The 27,292-nt window shown below is 50.8% G+C and overlaps 1 protein-coding gene across 1 annotated transcript; it reads left to right on the forward strand.

Moving 5' to 3' along the window:
- The first annotated feature begins 2,482 nt into the window (after positions 1 to 2,482).
- Positions 2,483 to 25,442, forward strand: MOB3C (MOB kinase activator 3C). Its single transcript, XM_065673417.1, has 4 exons — positions 2,483 to 2,745; positions 9,892 to 10,391; positions 19,720 to 19,922; positions 23,867 to 25,442. Exons 2-4 carry the CDS (start codon positions 9,971 to 9,973, stop codon positions 23,894 to 23,896), a joined length of 654 nt encoding a protein of 217 aa, XP_065529489.1. The 5' UTR covers positions 2,483 to 2,745; positions 9,892 to 9,970; the 3' UTR covers positions 23,897 to 25,442.
- Positions 25,443 to 27,292: the final 1,850 nt, after the last annotated feature.

A 27,292-nucleotide genomic window follows, 5' to 3' on the forward strand; every position in this document is an offset into this window, starting at 1 on the left:
CTCGTGGCTGGCTGCCTGGGGAGGCTGCTGGATAACGGAAGCTGTTTGCCATCACTGGGGCCATAACTTTAGTTTTAGGCTGTCTCTGAATGCTGTGCCTCAGGGGCAAGCCCTGGCATCACCTATAGCTGAGAAGCCTCATTACAGGAGGAAGAAGTCCAGGTCCTGCAGAGGTGCATCCCACTGGATGGAGTCAGAAGGTGAATCCACCGCTGCAGCAGCATCAAGATCCCCGATTCCTGCAGGGATCAGGGAAGGGACCCCTCATCCTAAACCTTCCTGCTTCACACAACTGTGCCCAGCAGCCGGATCCTCCTTCCGCCTCAGCCTGCTGGGTCTGTGGTTTCCTTTCTCACACTCCTGCTGGTCACAGAATCACAGAATCACAGAATCCCAAGGGTTGGAAGGGACCTAAAAAGATCATCTAGTCCAACCCCCCTGCAAGAGCAGGGTAACCTACAGTACATCACACAGGAACTTGTCCAGGCGGGCCTTGAATATCTCCAGTGTAGGAGACTCCACAACCCCCCTGGGCAACCTGTTCCAGTGCTCTGTCACTCTTACAGTAAAGAAGTTCTTCCTGATGTTAACGTGGAACCTCCTATGCTCCAGTTTACACCCATTGCCCCTTGTCCTATCACTGGATATCACTGAAAAAAGCCTAGCTCCATCATCCTGACACCTACCCTTCACATATTTGTAAACATTGATGAGGTCACCCCTCAGTCTCCTCTTTTGCAAGCTAAAGAGACCCAGCTCCCTCAGCCTCTCCTCATAAGGGAGATGTTCCACTCCCTTAATCATCTTTGTGGCTCTGCGCTGGACTCCTTCAAGCAATTCCCTGTCCTTCTTGAACAGAGGGGCCCAGAACTGGACGCAATATTCCAGATGCGGCCTCACCAAGGCTGAGTAGAGGGGGAGGAGAACCTCTCTTGACCTACTAACCACTCCCTTTCTAATGCACCCTAAGATGCCATTTGCCTTCTTGGCCACAAGAGCACATTGCTGGCTCATGGTCATCCTCCTATCCACCAGGACCCCCAGGTCCCTTTCCCCTTCACTACTTTCCAGCAGGTCAAACCCCAACCTGTACTGGTCCTTCCCCCCTCGCCTGCACTGTGGTCCCAGCTCACCCCATCACCTGCCATGCTTGGCTCAACCCGAGTTCAACACACGTCGAAGCAAAGCCTGGAAACGCTTCATTCACTAGAACTGACCTGGTGCCAAACAGTTTGCAGACGTTTCCAGCAGTGCTAACATCTCATCTTGCCGTGGCTGCTCCCCTGGGAAAGACACAGCACTGTGCCAGGAAGGGCAGAGGGAGCACCAGGGCCATGCTGCTGCCTCCCACCCCAAAGCATTGCCTGTGGGGTGCACCATCAGCGGCACATCCTGACCCCAGAGCAGAGCCATCCCACCCGGGCTGGCTGCTGCTCTCAGCACTGAGCGTGCTGGCGCAGGCTTGCTTCCACTGAGGAGTGTTTAAATACCGCAGCACACATCAGAACTTACCCCACCTCCAAGACCGACTGAAAGTAAGGCTGCTCCGAGCAGAGGAAGCTGGCCTGGTGTGTTCTTTCCCTTCTCCCTGGCTTTTCTGTGTCGGATGGTGTCCAGCTTGGCCTGGCACTGAAACCTCTGCCTGATTCTGGTGTGAGTGTGGAGGGGGGGAAGGATGAAGGGAGAGGGAAAAGATGGGGGGGGGGGGGGGGAATACTGCAGGGTTTCCCCTCCTTTCCCCCATTGTGCTGCTGTCCTGTGAAAGCACAGAGTTAGCCAGCGGTGTGGGACCGTGTGCCAAAAAGGACCTCAGCACCCAGGAATGGTGCTTGGGAGCGGGTGATCGTGGGGCCGCTTCCCAGCAGGTTTTCCAGGGACAACCGGAGCTGCCGGCAGTGGGGTCAGGATGTGACATCACTGGCCATAGAAAAGCCCTCGGCCCCGGGGTTTTGTTAACGAGACCCCAGTGAATACCAGAGCCTGTGGCTCTCGCTGCTGCTGCCATCCCCAAACCGCCAGCATTCCCATCGGGAAACCTGCCCAGGACTTGTTTCTTCTTACTTTTCCTCCTTTTTTCCTCAGTCAGAGCAGAAAGCGCAGCGGAAGGATTTGGGGCTGGAAGCCAGTCGTGCGGGGATGAGGTGAGTCCTGGGGGTGGGAAGAGTCAGTGCTGCACCCCTGAGGACGCTCCTGGGGTGCTTTTAAGCATGGGCTGGGCAAAACCCACTTGGGGTTAGCCTGGGAAGGAGCACTCCTTCATGGATGCCTGCAGAAGGCTCTTCCCCTTCCTCTGGCGTGTCAGTGTGTAAATACCGAGAGAGCCTGTTCTGGGGGTGCGGGAGGGCCCGGGAGCCCTTGGCAGCAGGGCAGGGGTAGCCAGTGGTGGGCAGGGGAAGGGGTTCGGGCAGGGGGAGGCAGCACAGACAGACGCTCCCCGGCTGGGACGGTCCCGGCAGCGGCTTTGCTGGTGTCAGAGGGAGGGCGGAAAGTTGTGGGTGGGGAAACTGGGTGAGGGCGAGCGCTGGAGATGGGTTTTCGGCAGCTGCTTTATCTCCGCTCGCCTCCCTCCCGCAGCTCGCAGGCCTGGGGCTTCCCGTGGCGGGGATTGCGGCGCTGACTGCGGAGTAAGCACCCTTGGGACTGAACCGGAGCAGTCGGGCTCTGCGGGGCCCATTGGACACCTCTTCACGGGGCTCCCAACAAGTCACTGGTGGCAGCAGCGAGATCGCAACCCCCAGGAATGAGGTACCCCCCAAAGCCCCTGTCCTTACCGGGTATCACCCCCAGAACGACCTGGACATGCTGCCTCTATCCTGGAGAGATGGGGCTTTGCCTTTCTGCTTGGAGGCATCTTGGGTGACTCAGGAAAGGCTTTTTCAGTGCCTTTGGGCCAGGCTGTGGTCCACCGGGAGCTGCTGCTGGGCTATTGGTGTGGCAGGGAGGCAGGGTATGGAGCAGGACAGAGCAGGGGATGAGCCAAGTGTGTGCAGCCCTGCTCCTGGAAGCCATGCTGGGTCCGTTCTGCAGGAACTGGGGATTTCCAAGCACCATCACAGCTTCCCACTGGCGGCTATGGGGGACTGAGTCCTGCTGCTCTGAAGACTGGTGCTCCAGGGCTGCCTCTGAGGATGCTCTCACCTCTCATGGGTCTCCCTGGTACCAGGGAGGGTTTGCACAAGGAGGGTTTGGCAGGCCAGAGATTCCCTGCAGCTCCCCCAGCCTACGTGCAGGGCCTTGATCCCCCTCCCGGCATCTTGTCTTGGCTCGTTTCCTGGAATTTTCCATCGTTTGGGTTATATTTGGGATCAGCAGCCAATAACCCCGTTTCTCACGGACAGCCTAGCTGGGGCTTGGCTCCAGCAGGAAGCACTGAGGGAGGGGGGCCAGCACCCCAAGACTGTGCTCCCCAGCATCCTCGTTCTGCAGCTCCCCCTGCCTTAGATGATTTAAACCAGACATGGTTGGAAAAGAGGGGATACGCTCCCTTCCCTGGGAGCACCATGCACCCACAACCCCTGCCTAGATTGAGGCTGGGATGGCTGCAGTTCAAGGGCTGCTTAGGAGAAGCTGCCTTGGTCTTTGGGATGCTAACCCAGCCGTAGTTGGAAAGATGCTCTAGGACAGGTTGAACACCAAACTCTGCAACAGGGCTTCTCTAGGGCTTGAAGGGAAGCTCAGAGGCAGGAGTTTGGAGTCAGCAGGCAGACAGCAGCTCTTCCTAGAGCAGTGAAAAGCCGGTGGGTTTCTGGTCCCACTGTCCAACTGGAGGCTGGCTGCTTGTGTCAAGGCTCTGGCACATGGTGGCTGAGCTGATGCCTGCCCTGCTGGAGATGGGGCAGCACAGGACTTCCATGCTGCTTGTGGTGGGGAGAAGGGAATCCCCTAAAGCAGGGAAGCAGAAGTAGACATCTGGGTGACCAAAGGCAAGATCCCCCTGGGGAAACGTGGGGCGGATGCGCAGAGGTGGTAGTAGTTAACCTACAATTTACTTTATGGTGCCTGGAGCTGCATGTACCTGCACTCTTCCGCTGCAGCCTCCTCCCAAAGCAGCAGGAGCTGGAGTCTCCCTATGGATTGCCTGTGGCATTGGACCCCTTGTTGTGCTCCCAGGCTGTTGTGCACTGGCAGTGAGGGCTGGAGGTTGCTGCTAAAGAGGCTGCCTGTGGTTTCCAGTCAGATGCTTGTGTGAGTGTGTAACTGTCTCCGTCTGGATCCAGAGAGGATGCACTTGGCACTGGAGCTGCAAGAGCTGCTGGTGTCAAAGCCTTCCTCCGTCCTTACTCTCCATGACCATTAATGCTCCCAGGGGCACCTGCACCCCTAAAGCCTTTCCTTTTGCAGCCCTTAATATAGAGGCAGCCCAGGGAGGGAGAGCGGTCTTGAAACTGGGGAAACTGAAGCAGGAAGCACAGGACCGCCTGGTGCCCATCACCCTGGATACCAGCGGTGTGTCTGATCCTTCCTGCAGGCTTTCTGACTACAGCTTATTTGGGGTCAAAACCAGAGGCTGTCTTTGGTGACCTTGTGTTGGGAGTGGGGGGGAGGAAGCCCCCCCTCCTTCCACTCTGCCTGCTTTCCCCTTTTGTTTTGCCAGCTTCCAAACCGAACTTTGGGAGTTGTTTTTAGTTTACAACAAAGCCTTTGCCTTGCCGTGTTCCTCTGTGGTTTCCAAAAGGTAAAAAAAAGAAGAAGAAACAAAAAGCTTAAGTAAAAAACCCAAACAAGTTTCAAATCTGAAACTAGCAGCTTAGTTCGACCCTGAACTTACATTCTCCCCCATCCAGTTCATTTCCTTTCGTCTCTGGACCCACCAGCAACCCCGAAATCAGTGTTTCACATGTCTCTGCCTGCTACAACCCTGGCAGCAGCTCTGCTGTGCCTTTGCAGACCTTAACCCTGCTCTCATTTGGTTCTTGCTGAACCCAACTGAGTTTTGCTTCTGCTGCTGCTGGTACAAACAGGGGCAGGACTGAAGCCAGCAGCCTTCAGAGCTGTGGGTAGGGTTTTGGGGCCACTCAGCTGGGTTTGTAACCAGCCTTCTGAAAAGCCGAGGCTGTTTTGGGAGCATGGATTGGGGTGAGCACTGAACAGGCTGTAGCATGGCTGTCCCATGAGAAGCAGCAGCCTCTTTCCACCCTCCTGTTGTCCTTAGCAGGGACATGGGGTGACAGCAGGAAAAGTCTCCAGCTCCACAGCCGCCTGCTTCCCCCCGTCCGCTCCCAGGAACGGGATGAGGTTTGGTTTGGGGGGTTGCAGATGCTTCAGAAAGGGACGTGCGAGCCCCCGGGGTGCCGGCACCACCCCGGATGGGAACTGCGGCGCGGTGGAGGGGTTTGCAGCCTTTGCCAAGGCTCCTCCAGGAGCAGCTTTGATTCCACACGTGGGAACCGAAGGCACAGACCTGCAGGCGGCCGCAGCGGCGCCGGCCCAGGCCCTGCCAGGGGGATGTGTACGGTCATGTTGTAGGAAGCTGCTGCCTAAGCTTGTTGAATGGCAGCTCACCTTCAGATTTCCCAAGACAGGCAGTGCGAGAAGTGATTTGGACTTGGACAATTTGGATTTGGCTTGGGCGGGTCTCCTGTCCCACCCCAAGCTTCAGTGACCAAAGTCTGATTTCTGGGAACACAACAGCCCTGGACATCAGACTCAGATGAACTCCACACCACAGCTAAACCTTGGGAGAGCTCCCATTTCTGGCTTTTTATGTGGATCTGCCCCAAATATTTGGCCAGGGATGGAAGAGCACTGGCTGAGTCAGACGCATGAAGGTGGACACCAGGAAGATCTGGTCTTGCATTCGATGCTGATGCCCTTTTCCTGCAGTTAGGTTTTAGATGCATTTGGGTCCATTCCCAAAGGACTTTGCTTTTCTTCCCAGAAAGCAGGGGCAGGCGCTGGGTCCCTGTACAAGGGGAAACTGAGGCATCGGTCACTTTGCAGTGCCTGTTGCACCAAGCTGGTACGTCCCATCCCAGCGCCTCAGCTGCAAAGTCCATAGCTGGTATTTCAAGCCCTGATCCTGGCCTCTGTGCAGCTCCTCCCTGTGCTGCTCACATCCTTCCTACACATCCATCTCTGGGCAGTGATAGCTTTGGAGCGAGGTAGAGAACAAATCTGTTCTTTGGCCCGGTGCCTCTCTGCTTCTCCGGGTCGTAAATCCCAGGATGTGTTTCTGGCTTTGTGTTAAATTTAATTTCTGGAGAACATTTTCTCCAGTGAAACTGCCACGGCCTTTTGATGACTTGGTGATTTGGCAGCGATGCTGGCGAGGATCCTGAAAGCAAAACCGCTCTTGCTACTCTGATGTGTGCTGCTGCCTGGGGAGCAGAAAGGCTGTGGTGTCCTGCTGGCATCCCAGGTACAGGTCTGCTCCGAGCACTTGGGCAGCGATAGGTTTCTCTCCCACATTCCTGGCAGTCTCTATCAGAAGTATGTGATGAAAACACTGGGCAGATGTTTAGCAGGTTTGTTGCTTTATTTATGTTTTTAACTGGTGTTTCATTGGGATGGTACTGAGGCACGAAGCACATTCCCACCTGCCCGGTGAGTGAGAGCAGCTTGCAGAGAAACACAAAGATCCGGTTGTGGATGATGCAGAAGTGCAGTTGTGGGGTGAGTTATGGGTCTGGCTTCAGGAGATGAGATGTAGAGTTTATTTCCCAGTGAGTGGCTCAATATTTGCAGAGGACTTGTAATGTGAGACACAGAACAAGGGACCCCCACACTGTATTCATAGAGAACTGATTTCACTGCTCATGGCCCCTTGCAAGTGACACACGTGGTGGGATATCCTCTACCAGGCTGGATTCTCATTACCCTGCAATAACCCAGTCTCTGCATGGAAAAGCCTGCAAACAGCAATAGCTCCCAGAGCAGTGAATGACTTGGCGATCCTGGGGTAATGGTTGGACTTGATGATCTTAAAGGTCTTTTCCAACCTAATTGATTCTGTGATTCTAAGTTGTTCATCCTATATCTGTCCAGCAAAGAGACTGAGAATACAGGCTTGGTGTGGTCCTGTGTGATGCCTGTCCAGCCCTGCAGGGTGGCAGCCCCTGGGCTTTACTTGGGTGTTGGGTAAAGGGGATGCTCAGCTTTGTTGGTGAGGTCATGGACTGGCTGGGGACTGGGATGAGGGAGCTGCAGGATGAGGACTGATTAGTGGGTACTGCATCATCCCCATCCTGGGAAGCTGCCAAGTGTCAGATGGGGAAATCCTGACTTCTTGTTAGAGGACCAGTTGGGTTTTTTTGCTTATTTTAATGGCTTGTATGTTTCAACCAGAGCCCTCTGCTGCTGCCTGGTGACAGGAGAGAAAAAATAGCCCATGTGTGAGGGTATGGACAACAGCAGGGCAGGCACAGCTCCATGTTCTGGCTTCTGCAAAGCCAGCTAGTGATAAGTGCTTTGAGAGGGGCGAAAGCACCAGAGGTGCTGCTGGCTCCCTCCCTCCCATGCTGACTGCAGGCCTGGGCACTGCTCAGCCCCATCACATATTCCTCCATAAGGGCAGACCCTGCTGGATGTCTCATCCTGAACAGTATCCCAGCACTTCCTTTGCTATTAGATTAGGAGCCCCACTGCAGCAGTTATAGATGTATGTATATGGATGTATGTGTACATACTTCAGAAAGGGTTAGGCATTAGCAAACTCCACAGGAGGCTTTTTTTAGAGGTGCTATCAACAGGATATGCCTTGAATATCCTGTGACAGCCGGGTGGGAAGCCACAGATAAGGGCTTTTCTTTACAGCCTCGCTGTGCCCAGAGTACCCTGGCCTACATTGTGCTTCCTCAGGCTGTTGTTTGCTCTCTCCATTGGCTGGCATTTTGAAGAGCTCATGCTCTTTTTCTGAAGTGGGGAATAAGTCCTTTGATATGGTTGGAGCCTGCTTGGGGCAGGGGAGGAAAAAGCATCCAAGAAACATTCCCCAGTCACTGCCCTTCAGCAATAAATCACAGAATCATAGAGTGGATTGGGTTGGAAGGGACCTTAAACCTCACCCATTTCCAACCCCCTGCCACGGGCAGGGACACCTTCCACTAGAGCAGCTTGCTCCAAGCCCCTGTGTCCAACCTGGCCTTGAGCACTGCCAGGGATGGGGCAGCCACAGCTCCTCTGGGTGACCTGTGCCAGCGCCTCAGCACCCTCACAGGGAAGAGTTTCTTTCCTAATGTCTAATCTAAATCTCCCCTCTTTCAGCTTAAAGACATTCCCTCTTGTCCTGTCACTAAAGTGAGAACCCATTAAAATCCCACCCAGCCACATGAGCTGGGGAAGGTTTACAGATACCCCACTATGAAAGTCATACTGCATAACATTGCATGATGGCTGTGACCCTCTCCATAGGGCATAAAGCACCTAAAACCATATGGTTTCAGGTCGGGTTGTACCTGGGTACAGCAGAGCATGGCAGGGTTTGGTACCACAATGCTGTGAGCTACCTAACGGTGGCAAAGCAACACTCCAGCCTGTAGCAAAGGCCATGGTTAGAGCACCAATGGCACTCGTGCTGGGGTTTCCAACCACACAAAGGTTTTTCCCTCACAGCCATGTGCTGACTGTGGTATAGAAATCCCCATCGGGCAGATCCTGCGAGTGTTTGGGACGATCAGTGGGTCCTTTCGCCTCCAGTGATGCCCCATGTGCGGGTTTTGAGGGGAGCACAGGGTTTCTCTTACAAAATATTCAGCTGGTCTCGATGGGCAACACAGAATCTGCCTGTGGCTCAGGGCTAAGTTTAGAATACAGGGTTTATACAGCAAGGTTTTGCCTACAAGCTGTCTTTTTAATGAGGAATGTGCATCCAAGTTTTGCTGGGGCACCATTCCCTCCTGCTTGTGACTTTGGGTAAGTCACTTCCCCTTTCCGTGAATTTTCCTTCCTTTTTTTTAACTCTTTCTCCATCTCCTCCTGTTGGGGGGATGCTGTTGAAGGACTTTCTCTTCTCTAAGCCTCACCAAGGCATTTGGCAGAAAGAGGCCCTGATCTCACGTTACCACTCCAGGTGATGAGTGCAGGTAACAAAACGCACCTTTCAGTCTGCGGCGGATGGGATTTCCACTGGAGCTTCAGTGAGGAAAAGGAATAAAGGGAACTAACTCCTAACTCGGGCAGGAAGGGGTGAGCTCAGCACTTTGCTGAGCTGTGACTTCCAGGCCGAGTCACCCAGAGGAGCATCAGCCACTCCAACTGTTGTGTTCATTGTGTGCACGCCGAGGGCCGGCCGCATCCTGGCACGTTGTGTTGTTGTGCTGCTGTTTCCCTTCTTCGGATGCGTGTTTTGTTCTGTTGGACAAACACACGGGGCAGAACAACAAAAATAATCCCCCCTCTTCCCATTGATGTTGGGCTGGGGCTGTGTGAACCAGCAGCCAGCTGCGCTCACAGTGCAGTTCCCAGAGCATCGCTCACCATCCACAGTAGTGGGATAGGGGTTATTTGTCCTGAGAAATCCCAGGGAAAGAGATGCTTCCCTTGGCTGGAAGAGGAAAAGGCCACCAGGTTGGGACTTCTCAGGCTGGTGAACTCTGTTGATGTCATGGCTCTTGCTTTATTGCAGCAGTTGTTGATAAAAGGTAAGAGCCTGGCTGGAGCCTGGTGAGGTCCCAGTGAGCGCAGAAGTGAGGAAGGGCTCTGCCTGCCATTGAGCCTTGCACAGGATACACGTGTCAGTGCTCACCCTCACCAGTGCCAGGGGCTGCTGTGTGAGGTGGCATCAGCTGCTTCAAGTCACCCTGATGTGGAGGGGCCAGGAGCTTACCCCAAATCTCCATCCCTATGTGCTGCCAGAGCAGCAGTGCCAGCCAGCATCCTGGTGCAAGCTCATCCCTGTGAGCATGCCCATGTTGGCTCCATATGTGACTAAAATTTGTCTCTTTCTCCCCACAGAGACCTCCATCCCTGAAGACCCCAGCTTTGGGTTTGGCGCTGCTCCGAGCCTCTGCCCTCACCCTGGCCACCCTTACCCATGATGGCATTGTGTCTCAAGCAAGTCTTCAACAAAGACAAAACATTTCGACCCCGAAAGAAGTTTGAGCCAGGCACCCAGCGCTTTGAGCTGTACAAGAAAGCCCAGGCCTCCCTCAAGTCTGGGCTGGACCTGAAATCAGTGGTGCAGCTGCCTCCTGGTGAGAGCATCAATGACTGGATCGCGGTGCACGTGGTGGACTTCTTCAACCGCATCAATCTCATCTACGGCACCATGTCGGAGTACTGCACGGAAAGGAGCTGCCCCATCATGTCTGGTGGGCTCAAGTATGAGTACAGGTGGCAGGACGATAGCAAGTATAAGAAGCCAACCAAGCTGTCGGCTCCGCAGTACATGTGTATGCTGATGGACTGGATTGAGATGCTCATTAACAACGAGGACATCTTCCCCACCAGGATAGGTGAGCATGCTCTGGTTCTTCATGAGAAGGCTGGGGTTGTGACTGGGGCAGGTTCTGCTGATGCACCTCAGGGTTGGTATTGCTGACTTTGTGATCCCAAGGATCATGGCCTTTCCTGTTCCAGGTGTTCCTCAGTGTCTGTCCCAGGTTGAGCTTGGGAGTCCTTGTCTTGCTCATAGAGGATGTAGAAAACAATGTTCTCCTTTTCTGTGCTTTTTTTCCGAGTATTCTGTGTTTGTGAGAAATAAGGGCAGGTAGATCATCAGCTTCCTTGCACTTCCTCAAGGAGCTGAACCAGAGGGCTGGCTAAAGGTGGTCCCAAGGCCCAATCCTCATCCCGCCTTGTTGTTTCACTTCTCAGCTCCTTTCCATCTCTGCTAATTCATCTCAGCCCCGATTATACATCACATTCTTACTGCTTAGCTGAGGCATTGTCTGAGCAGAGATTCCTGTCCCTGGAATCTGGCCTTTCCAGCTGCCAACCCCCAGGGTATACGATGCACCCCTTCAAAAAGTTTGTCCTTAGGAGCTTGCAGCAGCTGCCAAAGGCAACTCAGCTTGAAACTAACCTCTCTGCTGCTGACCTGCAGTGCTTGGCAGCTGCCAGAGCTGATGTTAGCCCTGCTACTTAGCTGCTTTCTTGTCCTTTGGGGAGACGAGTTCAAGGGCTGGAGCTGATGCGTAGGCTGGTGGGGCTGCTGGAGCCTCAGGTGTGCCTTGGTGTGGTTGCTTTTCAGATGAAATGCAAAGGTACTTGAATGTAAAGGAATATTTAAGGAGCTTCAGGAGGAAAGATATAGCTTTGCAAAGTTGCTTGAGCTTGTTTGTTTTCTCAAGCAGTACAGTTGACAGAGCCATATGAAATCGGCGCAGTTGAGGCTCAGGATATTCATTAACATGCTGGGAAACATTGAAGAAAATGGTCTGTGTGGGATTACTCGCAGCCACTAGCTGTTGTAGCCCTATTCGTCTATGCTGTAGCAGCCAGTTGTGCATCCTTTGTGGGATAATCTCTAGCCCTTGGCTCTCTGCAGGCAAAAGGGGAAGGCAAGGCAAGTGCACTGCCAGATCTTCGTGCTGGAGGACAGACAGACAGGCTGTCTTTGGGGCACACGGGGGAGTCAGCCCCTAGGATTCACTGGGGGCATTTGCTGTGCCATGGTGGCATCCTTCCCTCATGTGCTCAGTGAGTTCCACATACCCCAATGTATAGAGGAGGCTGGAAGTGTGGCTGGCTGATAGCGCTGGTGCAGGATACTCCATGCTGGCAGTCTCAACAAAATCCCCATTGATTCTGGCTGCTACCAAGGGGTAAAACAGCAGCCACAGGATACAAGCTAGGTCTGCTTCTTCCCAAGGAGAAGCTCTGCACACCATTAAAAGCAGGGGCACAGATGTGGATTTACCCAGTTTTCCCTCCAGACAGAAATTAAAGTGTCCTGGTCCAATTTCATGCCTTTCATGTGGGATTTGGGATTTGATGCTGCTTGAAAGCTGCCCTGGGGAGTCAGGGCTACAGGGAGTCTACAGCACCCTCCGCTCTCTCATGTCTCCCTCTGAGGAGCAAAAGCAAAGTACAGTTGTGGCCCTGCTGGTTTTCACCCCATTTCTGTCACTTTTGCCTCCGAGGTGTACCACATCCCGGCATGGGGAGGAACAGCTGGTGCCTCTCATTTCCACTTCTCCTTTCACTTTGGTATGGGTGCAACTCTGGGTGAGGTCTGGGCTGGCTGCAGGCAGTCATGGGGAAAACCCATTTTCCTCTCTTCCAAAGCCATTCCCAGGGCCCCTCTTCCAAACCCCTTTGTCGCAGGGACCTTTGTGTCCCCGAGTGACTTCAGCCCCCTTGCAGGCACAGCTTGGTTGCTGTGGCCTCCCACATGTGAAAGGGAACTTAGGCTGAGATCACACTTTAAAATGCACGAAAGGCTGTTGTGGGAAGCAGGGGGAGGAAGGAGCTGGTGGCACTTTGTCATCAGTGTGTCCCCCATTAACTGTCTTTCACTGGCCTGCCTTGTGTGCTGGGTAATTGCTTGGTAGCTCTGGCATTTCAGAAAATGGAGGTGTTTGGCCCAAGGGAAATGTCACATCCTGATGTGATGTTCCTGATGGGCTGCTCCTTGTCACTGCACCGGATGACGGGGGAGGCTGGGGTTACACGCAGAGGGGAGGGACGATGCGCTCAGGGACGAGCAAACAGAGATGCTCAGCCTTCCTCCTAAAGAGCCAGCCCCTCTGGAAGAGACCCAGGACCAAAGGAATAAGGCACCTAGAGGACACAGGGGGATGTGAGCAGTTTATAGAATCACAGAATCACAGAATAGTCAGGGTTGGAAAGGACCTCAAGATCATCCAGTTCCAACCCCCCTGCCATGGGCAGGGACACCTCACACTAAACCATCCCACCCAAGGCTTTGTCCAACCTGGCCTTGAACACTGCCAGGGATGGAGCACTCACAACCTCCTTGGGCAACCCATTCCAGTGCCTCACCACTCTAACAGGAAAGAATTTCCTCCTTAGATCCAATCTAAACTTCCCCTGTTTAAGTTTTAACCCGTTACCCCTTGTCCTGTCACTACAGTCCCTGAGGAAGAGGCCCTCCCCAGGAGGGGATCTGAGTCTGATGCAGTGATGGAGGGAAATTCTAAATGTCATGCTTCGGAGGCAGGGTGAGGCTTTTCAGTATTAGCAGCAGAGATGGGGTTTAGCGTGAAGGTTTGTTCCACTCCTACTTGTACTACTGAGGTCCACTGACACAGCTGACCACTGTCTCAGCGGGTGTTCCATGAGCTGTGTGCATCTCAGCTATCCCTCCTAGCCCCTCTTTGCCATATGCAATAAAACTGTCCCAGCACCAAGATTTCCCATTTTCCTGGCTAAGGCCACCTGACTGCAGACAAAACAGACATCTCTTTTGTATTTTTCCTTTAAGTAAGTGTTCCCCAAAGTTGCTAATGTTGCCTGAGGCTAACCACAGCATCCTTCTCTATCCAACAGCTACAAAGCCTGAAGCAGCACATGACCCAGTGGGGCTTGCTCATGGCTGTCCTGATGGTTAAAGGAGAGGTATCTCATGGATCAGAGAGGGGAAATCCTTCACCCTGGGGTGAGAAGCTTAGCTAGAAATAAGCAGAGATGGTTCAGTGGCTTGTGGGCTCACAGGGTCCTTTGGCATCACCGGGCACAACTCCAGCGAGCATCTCCAGTGAGATGCTATAGTTGCACCACTGCACTGGTCATTGTCCCGGCTCCAGCAAGGGAGCAAGGGAGCTCCAGCAAGGGAGCCTGACGCCAGCAGACAGCTTGTGACCTGGCAGAGGTAACCATCAGGACCACAGCCCTTGGATAGCTGCCTCCATCAGCAGAAAATCCTTATGGTGATTTAATGGGGCCACTGTTGTGTACCACAGCAACAGCTGGGGGGAGATGCTGTGTCTTCCCCATCCACCTGCAGGGCTCGGTTGCACTTAAAGGCTTTGCTGCATAATCCTTCCTCTGGAGCAGAAACCTGTTTGTCTGCCAGTCAAGATGAGACAAATCCCTGCATGGGGTGAGCTATGCCAACCTGCTTGCTATAAATCTGCAGCAGCAGCAGCTTTCCCAGACGACCCGTATCAGTTTGCATATGCTAGTGCTCTGTTTCCACTCTTTCAACCAACATAGCTGTCCTGAAAAACACATTTAAATGGAGAGTAAGCATTGTTCCCATTCAGGGAGAAGAATAAATGATTCTACAGGTGTATTTTTGCCAGCTGGTAAAACTATATCAGTAAATTTCTTCAGTGAGTGGCCACATGAATAAATCACCATGTGGAAAATATCAACTCTTTCCAGTAATCATTCTGCCCTATGGTGCCTGGTTTCAGGAAGCTGCACAGAGTTTTCTGGATGGGGTTTGCAGGGCCCATGGCAGCCCGCTGTGTCTGCATTGTTAGCCCAGCACCAGGTTGCTGGTTGCACACAGGCGTCTTCCATCAGCACCATTGTGGCGTTATTAAATCAGTGCAGATGCAGGGCTTGGACCAGACCCAGCGCCGGAAACACCCCGTGCTCTCTGCCAAATGTGCCTGCAGCTCTATGGAGCGTCAGTCACAGGAGGGTTTGGAACAGTTCTTAGAAAGCTTTTCAAAACTCAAGCTCTGCCATTCAAGCATCGTCCCAAAACAATTATGAAATGCAGAGAGAACTTGGTGTGAAATTATCCGATACTTTCTCCCCATAACAACAGGAGGAAAACGTTCAGGATTCAGCTAATTATTGCCCTCCTCTCAGCTGGCTATTTTTTACATGCTTTGTGTTCTTATTTTCCCTGCCTATTTTCTTCCAGCTTCTTTCACACCCAGTTGCAGCTGCCATGGTGCCATTAGTTTTAAATGGGGCTTTAAAGACTTATTTTTAGGCAAAAATTAATCACCAACACCACGGTGGCCAAAATGGAATTGAGAAATGATAACAACAGCAATAATTGATTACATAGTTCATTGAAGTACTGCTCTTGCAGAGGAAAAAATACAATTGCCAAGAAGCAAACCAGCTTCCCAGTACTGATTCATCCTGAAAATATTACATTGGCTGGAGCATAAGGGTTAGGGACAGGAGAGGGGGCTGGATTGATCCAAGAGCCATTTGCAGTCCTGTACCGTAAGCGCAGGCACTTTGTTAGCTCTCATTTTCATTTCCTTTTACACGTGGTCCCACATGGTTTCTTTATGTTTTGAAGCAAACAGCAGAGAGTGGGGAAAGCAGGTTTTTTTCAGAGCATTGAATCACATATTGGGGTTTTCAAGCAAAACATCCAAGATAAACTGAAGGTGCTAATTCATTTCAGGGCTGTGAGTCACACTGCTCACCAGTGCCTTGGCTGCGCCGCAGTGAAATTGTACCTGCTGTACTTACAGCTTTGCCCTGGCTTAGAGCAGGGGTAAGGTTCTCCCTTTTCTGCTGCAGGGGATTGCTGCTCTGCTCCACTCCTCCTGGGACTGGGCTGTGTTTCCACACTGGGATAAGCGATGTTCCAAGCCACCAGCTGCCTGGTCTGTGTGTAGCGTCTGGGTAGTGCATGCCTGAATAGTGGGAGGAGAAGAGCTGACCTTGTGTATAAATCTTTTCTCTGTATCTGATGAAGTTCATATTGCACCCTGTAGTCCCCTCCTCATCACTCATCATGCAAGGAGAGTCAGAGGGGGGCTACTGCCTGCCAGATTGTGGGTCTGCTGCTGCGAAAGCAGCAAGGCTGCTGGATGGTGAGCACAGTGAATTAAATGTAAAGTTAAATTCAGTGCCTTTAAATCAGTCCTTGTTGGTTTTGTGATTTTCTGCTGTCCCTTGGGGCAGCTGGGACCAGCATCAGCAGGATGGCATTGCTGGGTCCCTGTTATGTGTGTAGGGTTAGGTTTAGGGTGAAGCAAACCCAAGCAGCATCACCCGGCTGGGCTCCATCCTAACTTTACCCTGGCCTGCCATACTCCTGTTAACAGATCATCTCAGCCACGCAGTGTCAGTCCTATCAGCCTCATTCCTTTGTTTCTCCAAGTTGCCACTCCTGCTGGTTTGTGCCACCATGCACCACCTCCGAGATGGAGGAAGTTCCCCAAACAAGGGCCAACACTGCTCCATTCCCAAGTGCTGCTTATCAGCATATTGGCCACTCCTGGGGTCTCTCTGCCCCATTAGTTGTAACACTGATCTGCCTAGCCCAGCCCGACTGGGAGGTGGGAGTCATTTGGGGAGCAGCCTGTCACCCTCTGTGCTTGGGGAATGCATGGTGACCCCTCTTACCAGCCAGGATGACTCTGATGTGAACTGACTGGCTTAAAGCTCAACACCTGCAAGAACAGGATGGTGCTGAGATTCCTTTTCCAGGGCTTGCCCTTTGCTGGGATGTGGCTGCAGGGAGGAGGCACAGCCTGCTCTTGCTGTGTCCCCTCGCGTGCTGGAGGAGGATGTCACATGCATTGTCTGCTGGACATCCGCTGAGCCAGCAGCCGTGACCCAGGGCAAGGCTATTTATGCCACATCTTTCTGCTGCTCTGCCTGGGTTGGTCAGATGCAGGCTCTGCTGGAGAGCCCTTTCCTTTTGGTTCTGGGTGAGGGGATGGGGAATGTCTCCATCTCCTTGCCAGCGTGGCCAGTGCCTGCTGCGGCTGCTGTGGGTTTCTTTCCAAGCCACTAGAGATCAGCAGCAAGACATGACTGCTGCTGGCGGAGGCAACCTGCTTATCACATATCCACCCTGCTTCCTTCCCATGGGAAGTGCTTTGATCAACTGGCGCAGGCCCCTGTGCCAGATGCAGGGTCCAGGCAAGCATCTGTAGCCTATGTTGAGGGTCCTGGCAAAGGAGGCACAGATGTGGCTCCAGCATGGGGAGAGGCAGCAGGACTCAATGGTCCAGGGTTGTGCCCTGTGCTGCTGGGGCTGCTCATGCCTTTCTAGGCAGTCGTGTGAGTGAAAGGGGTGATGTGGGCAGAAAGAGCCAAAGCTGGAGCTGTAATCCCTGGATCCAAGGGACCACGGTGGGTGGTGGTGTCATGACATGGTAGGGTGAGAGGTGACTTGTCCATTAGAGGCATTAGTGCCCATTAGCGAAAGTCAGCCACCACTACAGGCTGGCCACATCTGGAGGGGATGGCCACACACTGACACCTTGTGATGGACACAAAGAAGAGCAGCCCAATTTCACCTCCCAGGAGCTGGGTTCATGTGAAAGCACTGGGGTGGGGTAGGCTAGAAGATGACCTTTAAATGTCCCTTCCAACCCAAACTATTCTATGAGCTATGATTTATGCTACACCCCTGTTCCCTGATACAAGAGCTGGTTTTGGAGAACCCAGGATGTGGGAGGAGTGTCCCCCCTCTTGGATACCAGCATGTCCCTGAAGACTTGCTGGTAACTGATTTATAGGACAAGATGCTTCCTGGCTATCCTCAGGACAAAAGTGATGAAAAGCCACTTGTCACCATCTGCCAGCTCTGGAGGTCACTCATCTGACAGCAGTATCTGGACTATAGATGCTATCAGCCCTGGGAATCTGAGCTCCTTTGGTCTGTTGTTCATGTCTGACCTTATTTCTTTCTCAGCTCAGGACTGGGTTGAGGTTTGCTGCTTTCCTTCACTATCACTCTTCCCAGTCTGGCGATAAACTCGCAATGGCTGGGCAGGTCTGATTTCACCCTTACTGCCTGCTTTGACAAGTAGGCAAGTAGGATGGGTGACAAACTGGAGACAACAAATGCGTTGCTGTCTGCCTGCTGGCACCTTGCTGAGCTCCGTGCAGTGACTGCTCACCTCTGGTCCCGCAAGACAGGCTGTTCAGAACAGTGTGTATTCCCCAGCCGGCGCCTGGCAATATGCATCCATTAGAAACTACTTGCCATGATGAATTTGTCTTTATTAAAAACAATGTTTCTTGACTGGTTCTTCAAAGCAGGTCTGCAGGGGATGCCCTAACAGCATCTCTGAGCCCCCAGGTAGGTGATTACGGTTTTGCTCAGCAAATTCTCGGTGCAAAAAGCTCAAATGAAGCTGTTGATAAAGCACAGTGTCCCTCCAGACTGCAGGGAAACTCGGAGACCTCTCTCTGATCCCTGCCCTTATCAGACTGGCACACAAGGAGAGCTCTGCAGCCAAGGGCACAGGGCAGAAGCAGATGATCACTACCAACCCTAAGGTGCTGGCATGGGGAGAGCCTGGTTGTACTTTGCCAGAAGAGAACCTTCCCCAGAAAGTCCTAATGGGATGTGCTAGAGCTGTCAGTGAAATGGGTCATGCCGAGGTCCCTGCTGTGGTAACAGCCCTGAGGCTGCAGCGTGCTCATGGTTGTGCAGAGCAGCAGCCATGAATCAGCCTCAAAACCACCTCCCCATATGTGTGACACTGAGCTATGTGTCCTCCTCCAAGTGGTGTCTGGGACATCCCCCATTGCTGACTACATTCATGCTGTGCACAAAGCAAGGCAAGACTGGGCTAGGATGAGCCTGTTTTAGATCAAAGAAAGATGATTTTCTGTCACGAGTGCTGCAATACTGAACGCAGCACCTGCCAAACCCTGGCCATTGGAAACACAGGCTCCATGCATGATGTTGGAAGAACAGCTCCTTGGCAATTCCCACCCCTGGGGGAGAGGGGCATGGGAAACGAAACTGCCAGGAGCCTTTGAGAACAATGGTTTAATTGCCTTGTGAGGCTGATGAGAAAGATTCAAAGATAAAATTACCATTTTTAATTCTTTCTTTAACTAAGAGACTTGCTGGTGCTTTCCAAAGTGCAGATGGGTGAGCTGGTGAGCTGGTGAGCTGGCCGTGCCTGAGCACAGACTACTTGGGAGAGATTTTTAAGAGGTTATGTGCTGCATTAATAAGAAGCTAAGGGAGGAGGCTGGTACAGCCGTGGGAAGGGAGGTGTTTATTCTGTTCTTTGCAAATTTGCATTGAATTGCTCAGGGGGGAGGAAGAAGCTTCCGGAAAACAAATTCCAGTTGTTTCATTTTCCTCCTCCTGCAAAATAGATATTTGGTGTTTCAAAGTCAATGTTTCCTGTAGAGATTTACCCCAAGCTTGCTGACACTGGCTGTATCACACCTCTGAGGTTTTCACTGTGGTAACAGTTCACTTAAGCAAGGATGGAAATGCAGAGTAAATCGTGGCTTTGTGTGGGACTAGGCTAAAAGCACAGAGCTACTTGCAGTGGGTCCTGTTCTTGTTCAGCTCGGGAGGACCTCTCGGGGGGAGCGTCATACAGGTGCAATGAAATCACAACCTAAGCATCATTAAGGCAGTTTTCTTCCTGGTTTAATGAGACGTGTTTGAAACAAGGATCAAGAAAAGAGTAGAAACCCCACCTGTTTCTAGCGATGCATCAGAAGTGATGTTTGAGGGTGTGTGGAAAACAGTATGAACCATGCTTTTGATTCAGAGGACCAGGAAGGTACCTTTTTTGCTGGGAGGAGGTCTAGTTTTGTTCATGGACCTGGATAAATACACTTTGCCTTATGCTGTGCCTGCACAGGCTTGTAAGGAAAAGCAGGGAGAGAGGGCACGATCCTCTGCCAGACTGCTCTGGATGACAAGAGATTTCTCTCTCCACTAGATGAGAAATTCTCTCTCCGAGGGAAACTCCACAAATCCTCAGACCATGCCTGTGTGAAATTGCTGGTTGGGCAATAAGGAAGTATGTGGGGAGAGCTAGATCACATATTGTCCAGTTTAGCTCTTGATCCTACCTCATCACCCATGACTGCCTGTTAAGCATGACAGTGACGTTTAAACACTAGCTGGTTTATGTTCTAGTTTAATGGTCAAATGGCTTCCAACTTGCTTCTGCTTTGCAGGTGTTCCCTTCCCCAAGCAGTTCCAGCAAGTCTGCACTAAGATCCTCACCCGACTCTTCCGTGTCTTTGTCCATGTCTACATCCACCACTTTGACAGCATCATCAACATGGGTGCTGAGGCTCATGTCAACACCTGCTACAAGCACTTTTACTACTTCATCAGGGAGTTTAGCCTTGTTGACCACCGGGAGCTGGAGCCTTTGGTAAGGATGCCCAGGGATGGGGAGGTGGAGAGCATGAGTGGCATGGCCTGAATGCAGGACTGGTATTTAGTTGGGGGCTGCACTCTGAGCAATGCAGTCACCCTCTCTGGACTCTTTTCATTCACCTTGATTCAGAAGCACACCCATGTTTTCTGTCCTGTAACCATCAGACTTAGTGCTCTTAGACAGAACTTCTCAGCAACCTTTTACACTTTGAAAACCCTCCTTAAACTCTGCTTCTGCTGCCATTATGCATTGCTCTTCATTGTCCTCAGGACAACCATAACATAGTGTCCCTCTATACTGTCTCAGTAACTCTAGTGGAGTTTGCACATCGAAGTGTTCCCAGCCATGGCTTTCAGGGGTCAGATTTGAGCTCAGGTCTCCTCTCTAGAGTGCTGAGTTTTCCTGTTAGCAGACTAAGGCCCTTGCTTGAGATCCTATTATGAATTACAATAAGGCTGCAGGAAGGCAAGCCCCAGTAGGACATACACCTCCAGAAAACTGCTATGGATGCCTCAGTGGAGGTGCCTCGCTGGAGTTCCAGTTTCTCTGCAGCCTCCTTTGGGAAGCAATTAGCCAGGCAGAGAGTGAGAGTCCTTGAAAACAGCAGGACTGGTGGGAAGCAGAGGCCAGACAGCTTGGGAACTAGAAAACAAAACATAGTTTTGTAAGAGAAGCAAGTGTGTCACAGGCAAAGTTAAACACCATGACCTAGGGAGGACATGTTGCAGTGGGGAGGAGAAGAATTAATAGGGAACCCAGTACTTAGCATGCTGTGATAGGGCTGGGTTGCAGAAAAGGTCATATCCAGCAGTAGAGAGCCAGGGAAGACCAAAGGGATATAATCCCAGAGAGAGAAAGACTTGAGAAGAGCTCCAGAGCTTTACTCTTCTGCTTTCATTTGTTTCAATTTGCTGCCTGTCTGCTCCCGTCATGATTTAGGGGGATGGATAGATGATGATCTAATCAGGGTAGACTTGAATGACAACAGCACCTACATGAATGATTTCCTAGAGTTTGATTGTGACCTGTATTACCACAGTGGCCCTCAGCTCCAGAAAATGGCAGCTCAGGCTCACTCTGTCCAGTTAGTCTCTCTCACCACCACTCCTCACGACAAACTTCTTTAGCATTGATATACAGCCCATAATGGTGTCATCGCCTTTGACTGATGCTTGCTAATGCCAATAATTAGCACCTAATAGCCAAAGCAGAGGCTGACATAGCTAAACAGGCTTTCAATGCCAGTGACTCACATGCAACATGAGATGATTTATGGGTCTGGATGAATCTAACATGAACAGATTTTCATGTGTGATGCAACCAGGCTTAAACTATAAGGAAATGAGACACATTTACCTGTGGTCTAGCTGCGTCTCATTGCCTGGCTTCCAAGCTGCAAGCGGACCCAACAGCATGGCAGACCTCCTTCCCTCAGGCAATGACTTGCTGTAGGTGTGTATGAGTGTCCTGCAACCAGACGATGGCTGTGTCCAGGGTGCAATGCTGAGCTGAGGAGAGAGGACAGGTTGCTGCAGCTCATGAACAACTTTCAAAACCTGAAAATGGTCCTTCAGGCCAATCCCAGGGAGACTGCAGCTTGACACTGTATCACTCCCGAAGTCTGCAAGGGTTAAGATTGATCCAAAAGCGTCCAACAGCATTTCTCTCCGCTGCAGGTAGAGAAGTAATAATGGGAAGTTTCTTGAGCCCCTGGGAGCCTGGTGTGGGGGTTCATGCTGCTCTGGCTTGGCTTCAGCAGTAGTTGTGAAGATGCACAAATAGTAACATCCAGCTTCTTCAACACTCTACACTTGATCTCAGTCCTCTTTCCTGTGGCTGCATTATAGCTGTTGCCCTGCTAAAACACTAAAAAATGTGGTTTTAAGTCCTGAAGGATTCATGAGCTGGTCTGATTCTTAAGCAAGGACAGACAGTGCATTCCATCTGCCTACATTTTAGGTTAAGACTGCAAGGTTTTTTTTTTGCAAGTTCTCGAGGTCTGTGGAAAGGCAATAATCTCTCAGTAGGGATGAGATAAAGTGTCCTTGAGAGGTTCTGTCTCTCTTGACTGCCTCGTGAGCCCAGAAAACTGTCCTAACCTTGCATTTAGATGGCCAGAGTTAGTCCTCATGAATCCCATGACAGAAGAGACTCCTGCCTGCAGACGTGCTTGTTCCCTGCACGTGATTATGGAAGGCCACTATGCACATGCACAGAGCATATCTGGAGCAGGACAGCAGGTGTGAGTGCTGTGTTATGGTTGGAGCTTTTCAGATTGAGGAGTAAGAAAGAAAACAACAGCACCTCCCCAGCCAAAGGATGTCCTGTTAGGCTCAAACAGCTTTGAAAAATTACAGGGATTGTGGGATGAAGGAGTTCTCAGTTTCTAAACCTGCCTCTGGCAGAATCACCCTCTGCTGCCTAAGTTTCCCTTTTGTCAAGCTTCTCTGAGACATGATTTCTTAGCAGCAAGTCCTGGGAGCCAAGAATGAAAGAGATCCTTTGTACAGGCAGAACCAGCACAAGGCAGTGATTCACTCTCTTAGCAGATCAAGAAATACGGGGGCAGAGAGAAGCCGTGCACTTGTTGCCTTGACAAGAACAGGTCATGGTGCTGGGCGGCAGCACTGGCAGAGGTCCAGCTGATTATATCCTAAGGCAGAGCTGTGGGGATTTTCAGTCTGATGAATGTTTTAGACATTTGGGGACAGCTTAAGGAGCTCGTGGGTGGTTTGTCAGCCCACCGATTGCTTCAATCCGCCCAGTTCAAGGCTGCTTTGGTGTGTGGTGCTGTGCTAGTGGGGTAGGCTGGATGCTGTTGCAAGAGGATGTTCAGTCTTCTCACCCCTTTTTCTTTCTCCTTCTGAGATGTCTGCAAACATTTCCAGCGTAGTTTTGTGGCAGAGCATTGGCTTTTGATTTGCTGGTAGGGTTCTGCTGCTTGAGTGATTTTGACTGTTACTCCTACAGAGAAGCCCCCTCTTTGCCACTCTCCCCTGATGGATTTTAAAAACAAATCTCTCACCACTAAAGAGCTGAAATTGCAGCTTTTGTGCCCCTTGGTTATATCACTAAAGGGACTTTTACAGAGTTACTCCCGGGTCATCCTACTTTCTTGGTTCTCCTTTTTTCAGTTGCAACCTTCCTCTCTGCAGACCAGTCCTACTTCAGGTCTGTTTTGGGAGTACATTTTCATGTGCAGACCTTTAGGGTATGTGAGGGGGTTGGTGTGCAAACACAGATTCACAAGCCATGAACCTGATGAGCCAGAGAGAATCACAGAATTCCCTCACTGTAGTAGATGATCTGCAAGCTTCAGGCAAGGACAAATACCATCTTCCACCACCTGAAAGCTGAGTACCTTCCTAATGCAGCTGGCATGATGCCACCCTGGCTAAAGAAAACAGTCTGTCAGCCTAAACACAGCTCAGTCTTGCAGGAGGTTTCCTTTGGCCCTCTTAGTAGCACTCATTTGCGTTGCAGTGTGACTGTGGGATGCCTCACTAAAACCACAGGTCTTTGGGTGAGCTCTTGTTACCTTCTGGAGCAACAGCTGGGAGCAGCTCCACATCTTGTCTCCCTCAGCAGCTGCAGACAGAGGCTCCAAGAGCAGCACAGCCCTGTTTGGCTGCTCCATAGCTGAGTCAGGAGCAGGACCTGCATCTTTCAACATCTCAGCTCTTTCATTGGACCGTTCTCAAAGCTAGGCTGCCAAAAAAGCCTTGTGCCACAGGAACAGAGGAGGATGCCAGGAAGGAGCTGCTGAGGCAGAGCATTTCCCATGAGGGCTGGCATGGGAAATAGAGAAACACTCTCTGAGACTCCCACAGTCACTTCCTTGGGTTGTTTTTGGACACCTACCAAACTGACGTGTCACTCTACCAAAACCTGTCTTTTGCACTTACTGTGTCTTTCTTCTCTCTCCCCCTTCAATGCAGAAAGAAATGACAGAACGAATTTGCCACTGAAGCATTTTGGCAGGTGAACTCAGCTGGCTCATTTGGAGTCTGATCGGACAAGACACCCTGTGGTGGAAGACCTCTTCCTGAGGACTTGCTCTGGGCATTTCAACTCAATGAACTATGAACGCTGCAGAAGAGCCTCTTTGGGCGATGGCCAAAGCCTGAGCTTGCCAAGCATCTCTGAACAGTAGTTTTGGGATTTTTTGTTATAGATCCCAGTCTCTGTTGTATGGCTTCTGCCTGAGAAAGCCACTGACTTACTGGAGAACAAGGCAAGTCTGGTTGATGTTTGCACATTCTGGTTTCTACGACTCAATTCCGTGTTTGCTAACATCCCCTCAGCTACCCTTCCTCTTGTTTTGTCCTCATCTACACTGATCTCCAGATGCTTCATCAGTGATTCCTGCCCTGTGAGCAGGTATGAACTTGGCTACTGAGTAATGCCTCTTACCTTTCCACATGCAGTGGGTTTGTGGTAACATCCAAGATGTTATCTTGGATAACAAAGTTGGTGACATTGGATCCAAGCTGCCTTCATGTGGTTAGTTGGTGATGTACCATTTTTAACCACAAGCTATGAATGTCTCTCATTCTGCCCTAATTCATGCTTTACCAAAAGGACCATTTTTCCCTGCAAGGGATTTTTCATGTTTGGCAGAGGGACTTCATGATGTTCTAAGATGCATCCAACACTGCCTGGACCAGTGGCAAGGTGGCCCCATGACAGAGGAGGTGAACTAGGCCAACTTTCCAGCGTGATCAGCACAGTCTACCTGAGAAAGACTCAGAAAGTGGAAGAAGCTGTTGCCAGAAAACCTGATTTTCAAGACGTCAGCATTTCCTGACATGTTGTTTTGACTCAAGAGCAGCAGACGCTGGCTGCAGAAATGGATATTTTTCCATTTTCCAACTCTACAGTATAGTAAATCAGGTGAAGAAGGACTTTGAGATATCTAATCTACCCTGTTCTTCCAAAAAAGCAAGGAGTCCTTCTTAAACCTTTCCGACCTTTTGAAAGCACACTGTTGCTACCTGGTCTGCGCCATTACTCCTCTGAATGGTATCACATCTCAAAATTTCCTTCCCTTCTGCTTGCAACTCCTGATAACTAAGGTTGTCCCATTTGTCTTTTCACAAGAGCTGAAGCCTTTTTTGTTTTAGGGAGTTAAAATCAAACTGTCTGAGCCACGGCATTATGTTTGTATTTCCTGCCCTTCTGGGAAAGTTTTGTATACCAGACACAGCTGATATTTATAATCTGGGGTTTGCCCATTTTTGGGATGGGGGGAGGGATGTGGCTGGAAAATGTAAATATTTAGGCTAACATTAAGGTGCATAAGTGAATTTTTAGTGCTCAAAGCACTTCTTTGTTGTGAAAATCTATTTTTTTTTTTAAGCTTATGTACCAGATATATATTTTTACATGGAAATAAAAGAGAGCAAAATGGACACAAAAACACCTCACACATCATTCAAGTATTTTCTATGTAAAATAATTGGTAAAAGCCTAGATATTTTTGTTCTGTTCCTAATTAAAGAAAAGTTAATAGTCTTGGTGTGCGTCGCTCTTCCCTGATTCATCTGTAGTAAGACATACATCCTGAAAAAGCACCCAGGATAACTCGAAGAGTGGATTTACACAGACAGTTGCAGCACTGATGGATCTCAGTGCTATGTTGAGACCTGAAATTACATCTCAGGAAGTGGCTTGGCATAGGCTGATGTTGCTGCTCTGCATCCTCCCCTTGCAGACTTTTCACCAGCATCCCAACTTGAAGGTATTTTTCCAGCGATACATGGTGGTGAGCTTTACTCAATACTTTCTGCAAAGGTGTGTGGTTCTTGGATCCTGGGATCCGTGTTCCAGCCTCTTCACATAACTCAGAAGTGGAAGCGCAATTGTGGTGTGGTGCAGAGGCAGATGACAACAGCTCTATCGGGAACCTTCTGCCATGCCAAGAAGTGAGGCATCGTTGGACTCAATGCACAGAACCCTCTGGGAGCTGGTGAGGTTGGGAGTTATGGAGAGGCTGTCTCGACAGTGGGGTCTAAGGGATGAACTGACAGCACCTGACAGCTACTTCAGGGTGAGGTACAAAGATGACAGAGCCAACCTCTTCTCAACTGTGGAAGACAGTGACTAACAGTCTGTTGTGGTTTAAGCCCAGTCAGTCACGCAGCCGCTCGCTCACTCCCCACCCTTCCTCTCCCCAGCTCCTGGAGGGGTGGGGAGGAGAATCGAAAGAACATAACTCCCACAGGTTGAGATAAGAACAGCCCAGGAACTAAGGTATAACACAAATCACTACTGCTGCCACCAGTAACAATAATGGTAAGGGTAATAACAAGGGAAGAGAATACAACCGCTCACCACCCACCGACCAATACCCAGCCCGACACGAGCAGTGGTCTAACCCTTCTGGGTAACTGCCCTCAGTTTATGTACCGGGCATGATGTGCTGTGGTATGGAATACCTCTTTGGTCAGTTTGGGTCAGGTGTCCTGTCTCTGCTTCCTCACGGCTTCCCCTCCTCCCTGGCAGAGCATGAGGCTCAGAAAGTCCTTGGTCAGAGTAAATATTACTGAGCAGCAACTAAAAACATCGATGTTCTCAGCTCTGTTCTCAGGCTGTAAGTCAAAAACACAGTGCTGCACCAGCTACTAAGAAGGAGAAAAATGACTGCTGCTGCTGAACCCAGGACACAGTCACAATCTGTGGCTTAGAAGGTTCAAATCAGGCAATAGAAAAAAAAATAAATAAATCCAAGAGTGTGGTACAGCCAGGGGACAGATACCCAGAGAGGAAGGGGTAACCATCCTCGGATAAACAAGACTTGGTGTAAATAATACCTATGCATAGTAGCCTGCTTTTATTTTGTCCACCACATTGTCCTGCAGCAAGGAGTTCCACCAGGTAACTGCATTACAACAGGGAAGTGTACTTTGATTATTTTTTAAACCCATGCCTGAGGATTTCAGCCCTCCTGCTTCGGGAATGTTTCCTGTTTACCTCCTCCACACCATGAAGCTTCTATATGTATGATTCTATGATGATTCTATAGATTCCTGCAGAACAGAAAGCTGTATTTCTGAAAGATCATCCCACAGGCTCAGCTCAAGCAGCAATTAAAAACAGAATTTCAAAGGTCTTTTTTCCTTTTTCCCTTTTTAATCTGGTTTACCCAAGGAAACAGCTCATGATTGTGCTGTGACAACTGCATCTTTAATAACTCTGGAAGCAGTACTGGAAGGGGAGACATGGAGATTCACTGCCAGAAAGGTCTTTCTGTCTTTCTCTAAGACACAGAGCTATTCCCCTGGTCCTCATCCATCTGAGTGCCTCCCAGCCTGGAGAGTTTAATGCCTGAGCACAGCAGAGAAGTTTATGAAGCAAAAAGTGCT

Source organism: Lathamus discolor, chromosome 3 (assembly GCF_037157495.1).
Source record: "Lathamus discolor isolate bLatDis1 chromosome 3, bLatDis1.hap1, whole genome shotgun sequence".
Classification (NCBI taxonomy): domain Eukaryota; kingdom Metazoa; phylum Chordata; class Aves; order Psittaciformes; family Psittacidae; genus Lathamus; species Lathamus discolor.

Bases quoted from the DNA above. Each gene is read 5' to 3' on its own strand.
- MOB3C (XM_065673417.1), top strand. From the start codon at position 9,971: ATGATGGCATTGTGTCTCAAGCAAGTCTTCAACAAAGACAAAACATTT. The intron at 10,392-19,719 runs GTGAGCATGCTC...TCTGCTTTGCAG, and splicing joins CATCTTCCCCACCAGGATAG to GTGTTCCCTTCCCCAAGCAG. The intron at 19,923-23,866 runs GTAAGGATGCCC...CCTTCAATGCAG, and splicing joins ACCGGGAGCTGGAGCCTTTG to AAAGAAATGACAGAACGAAT.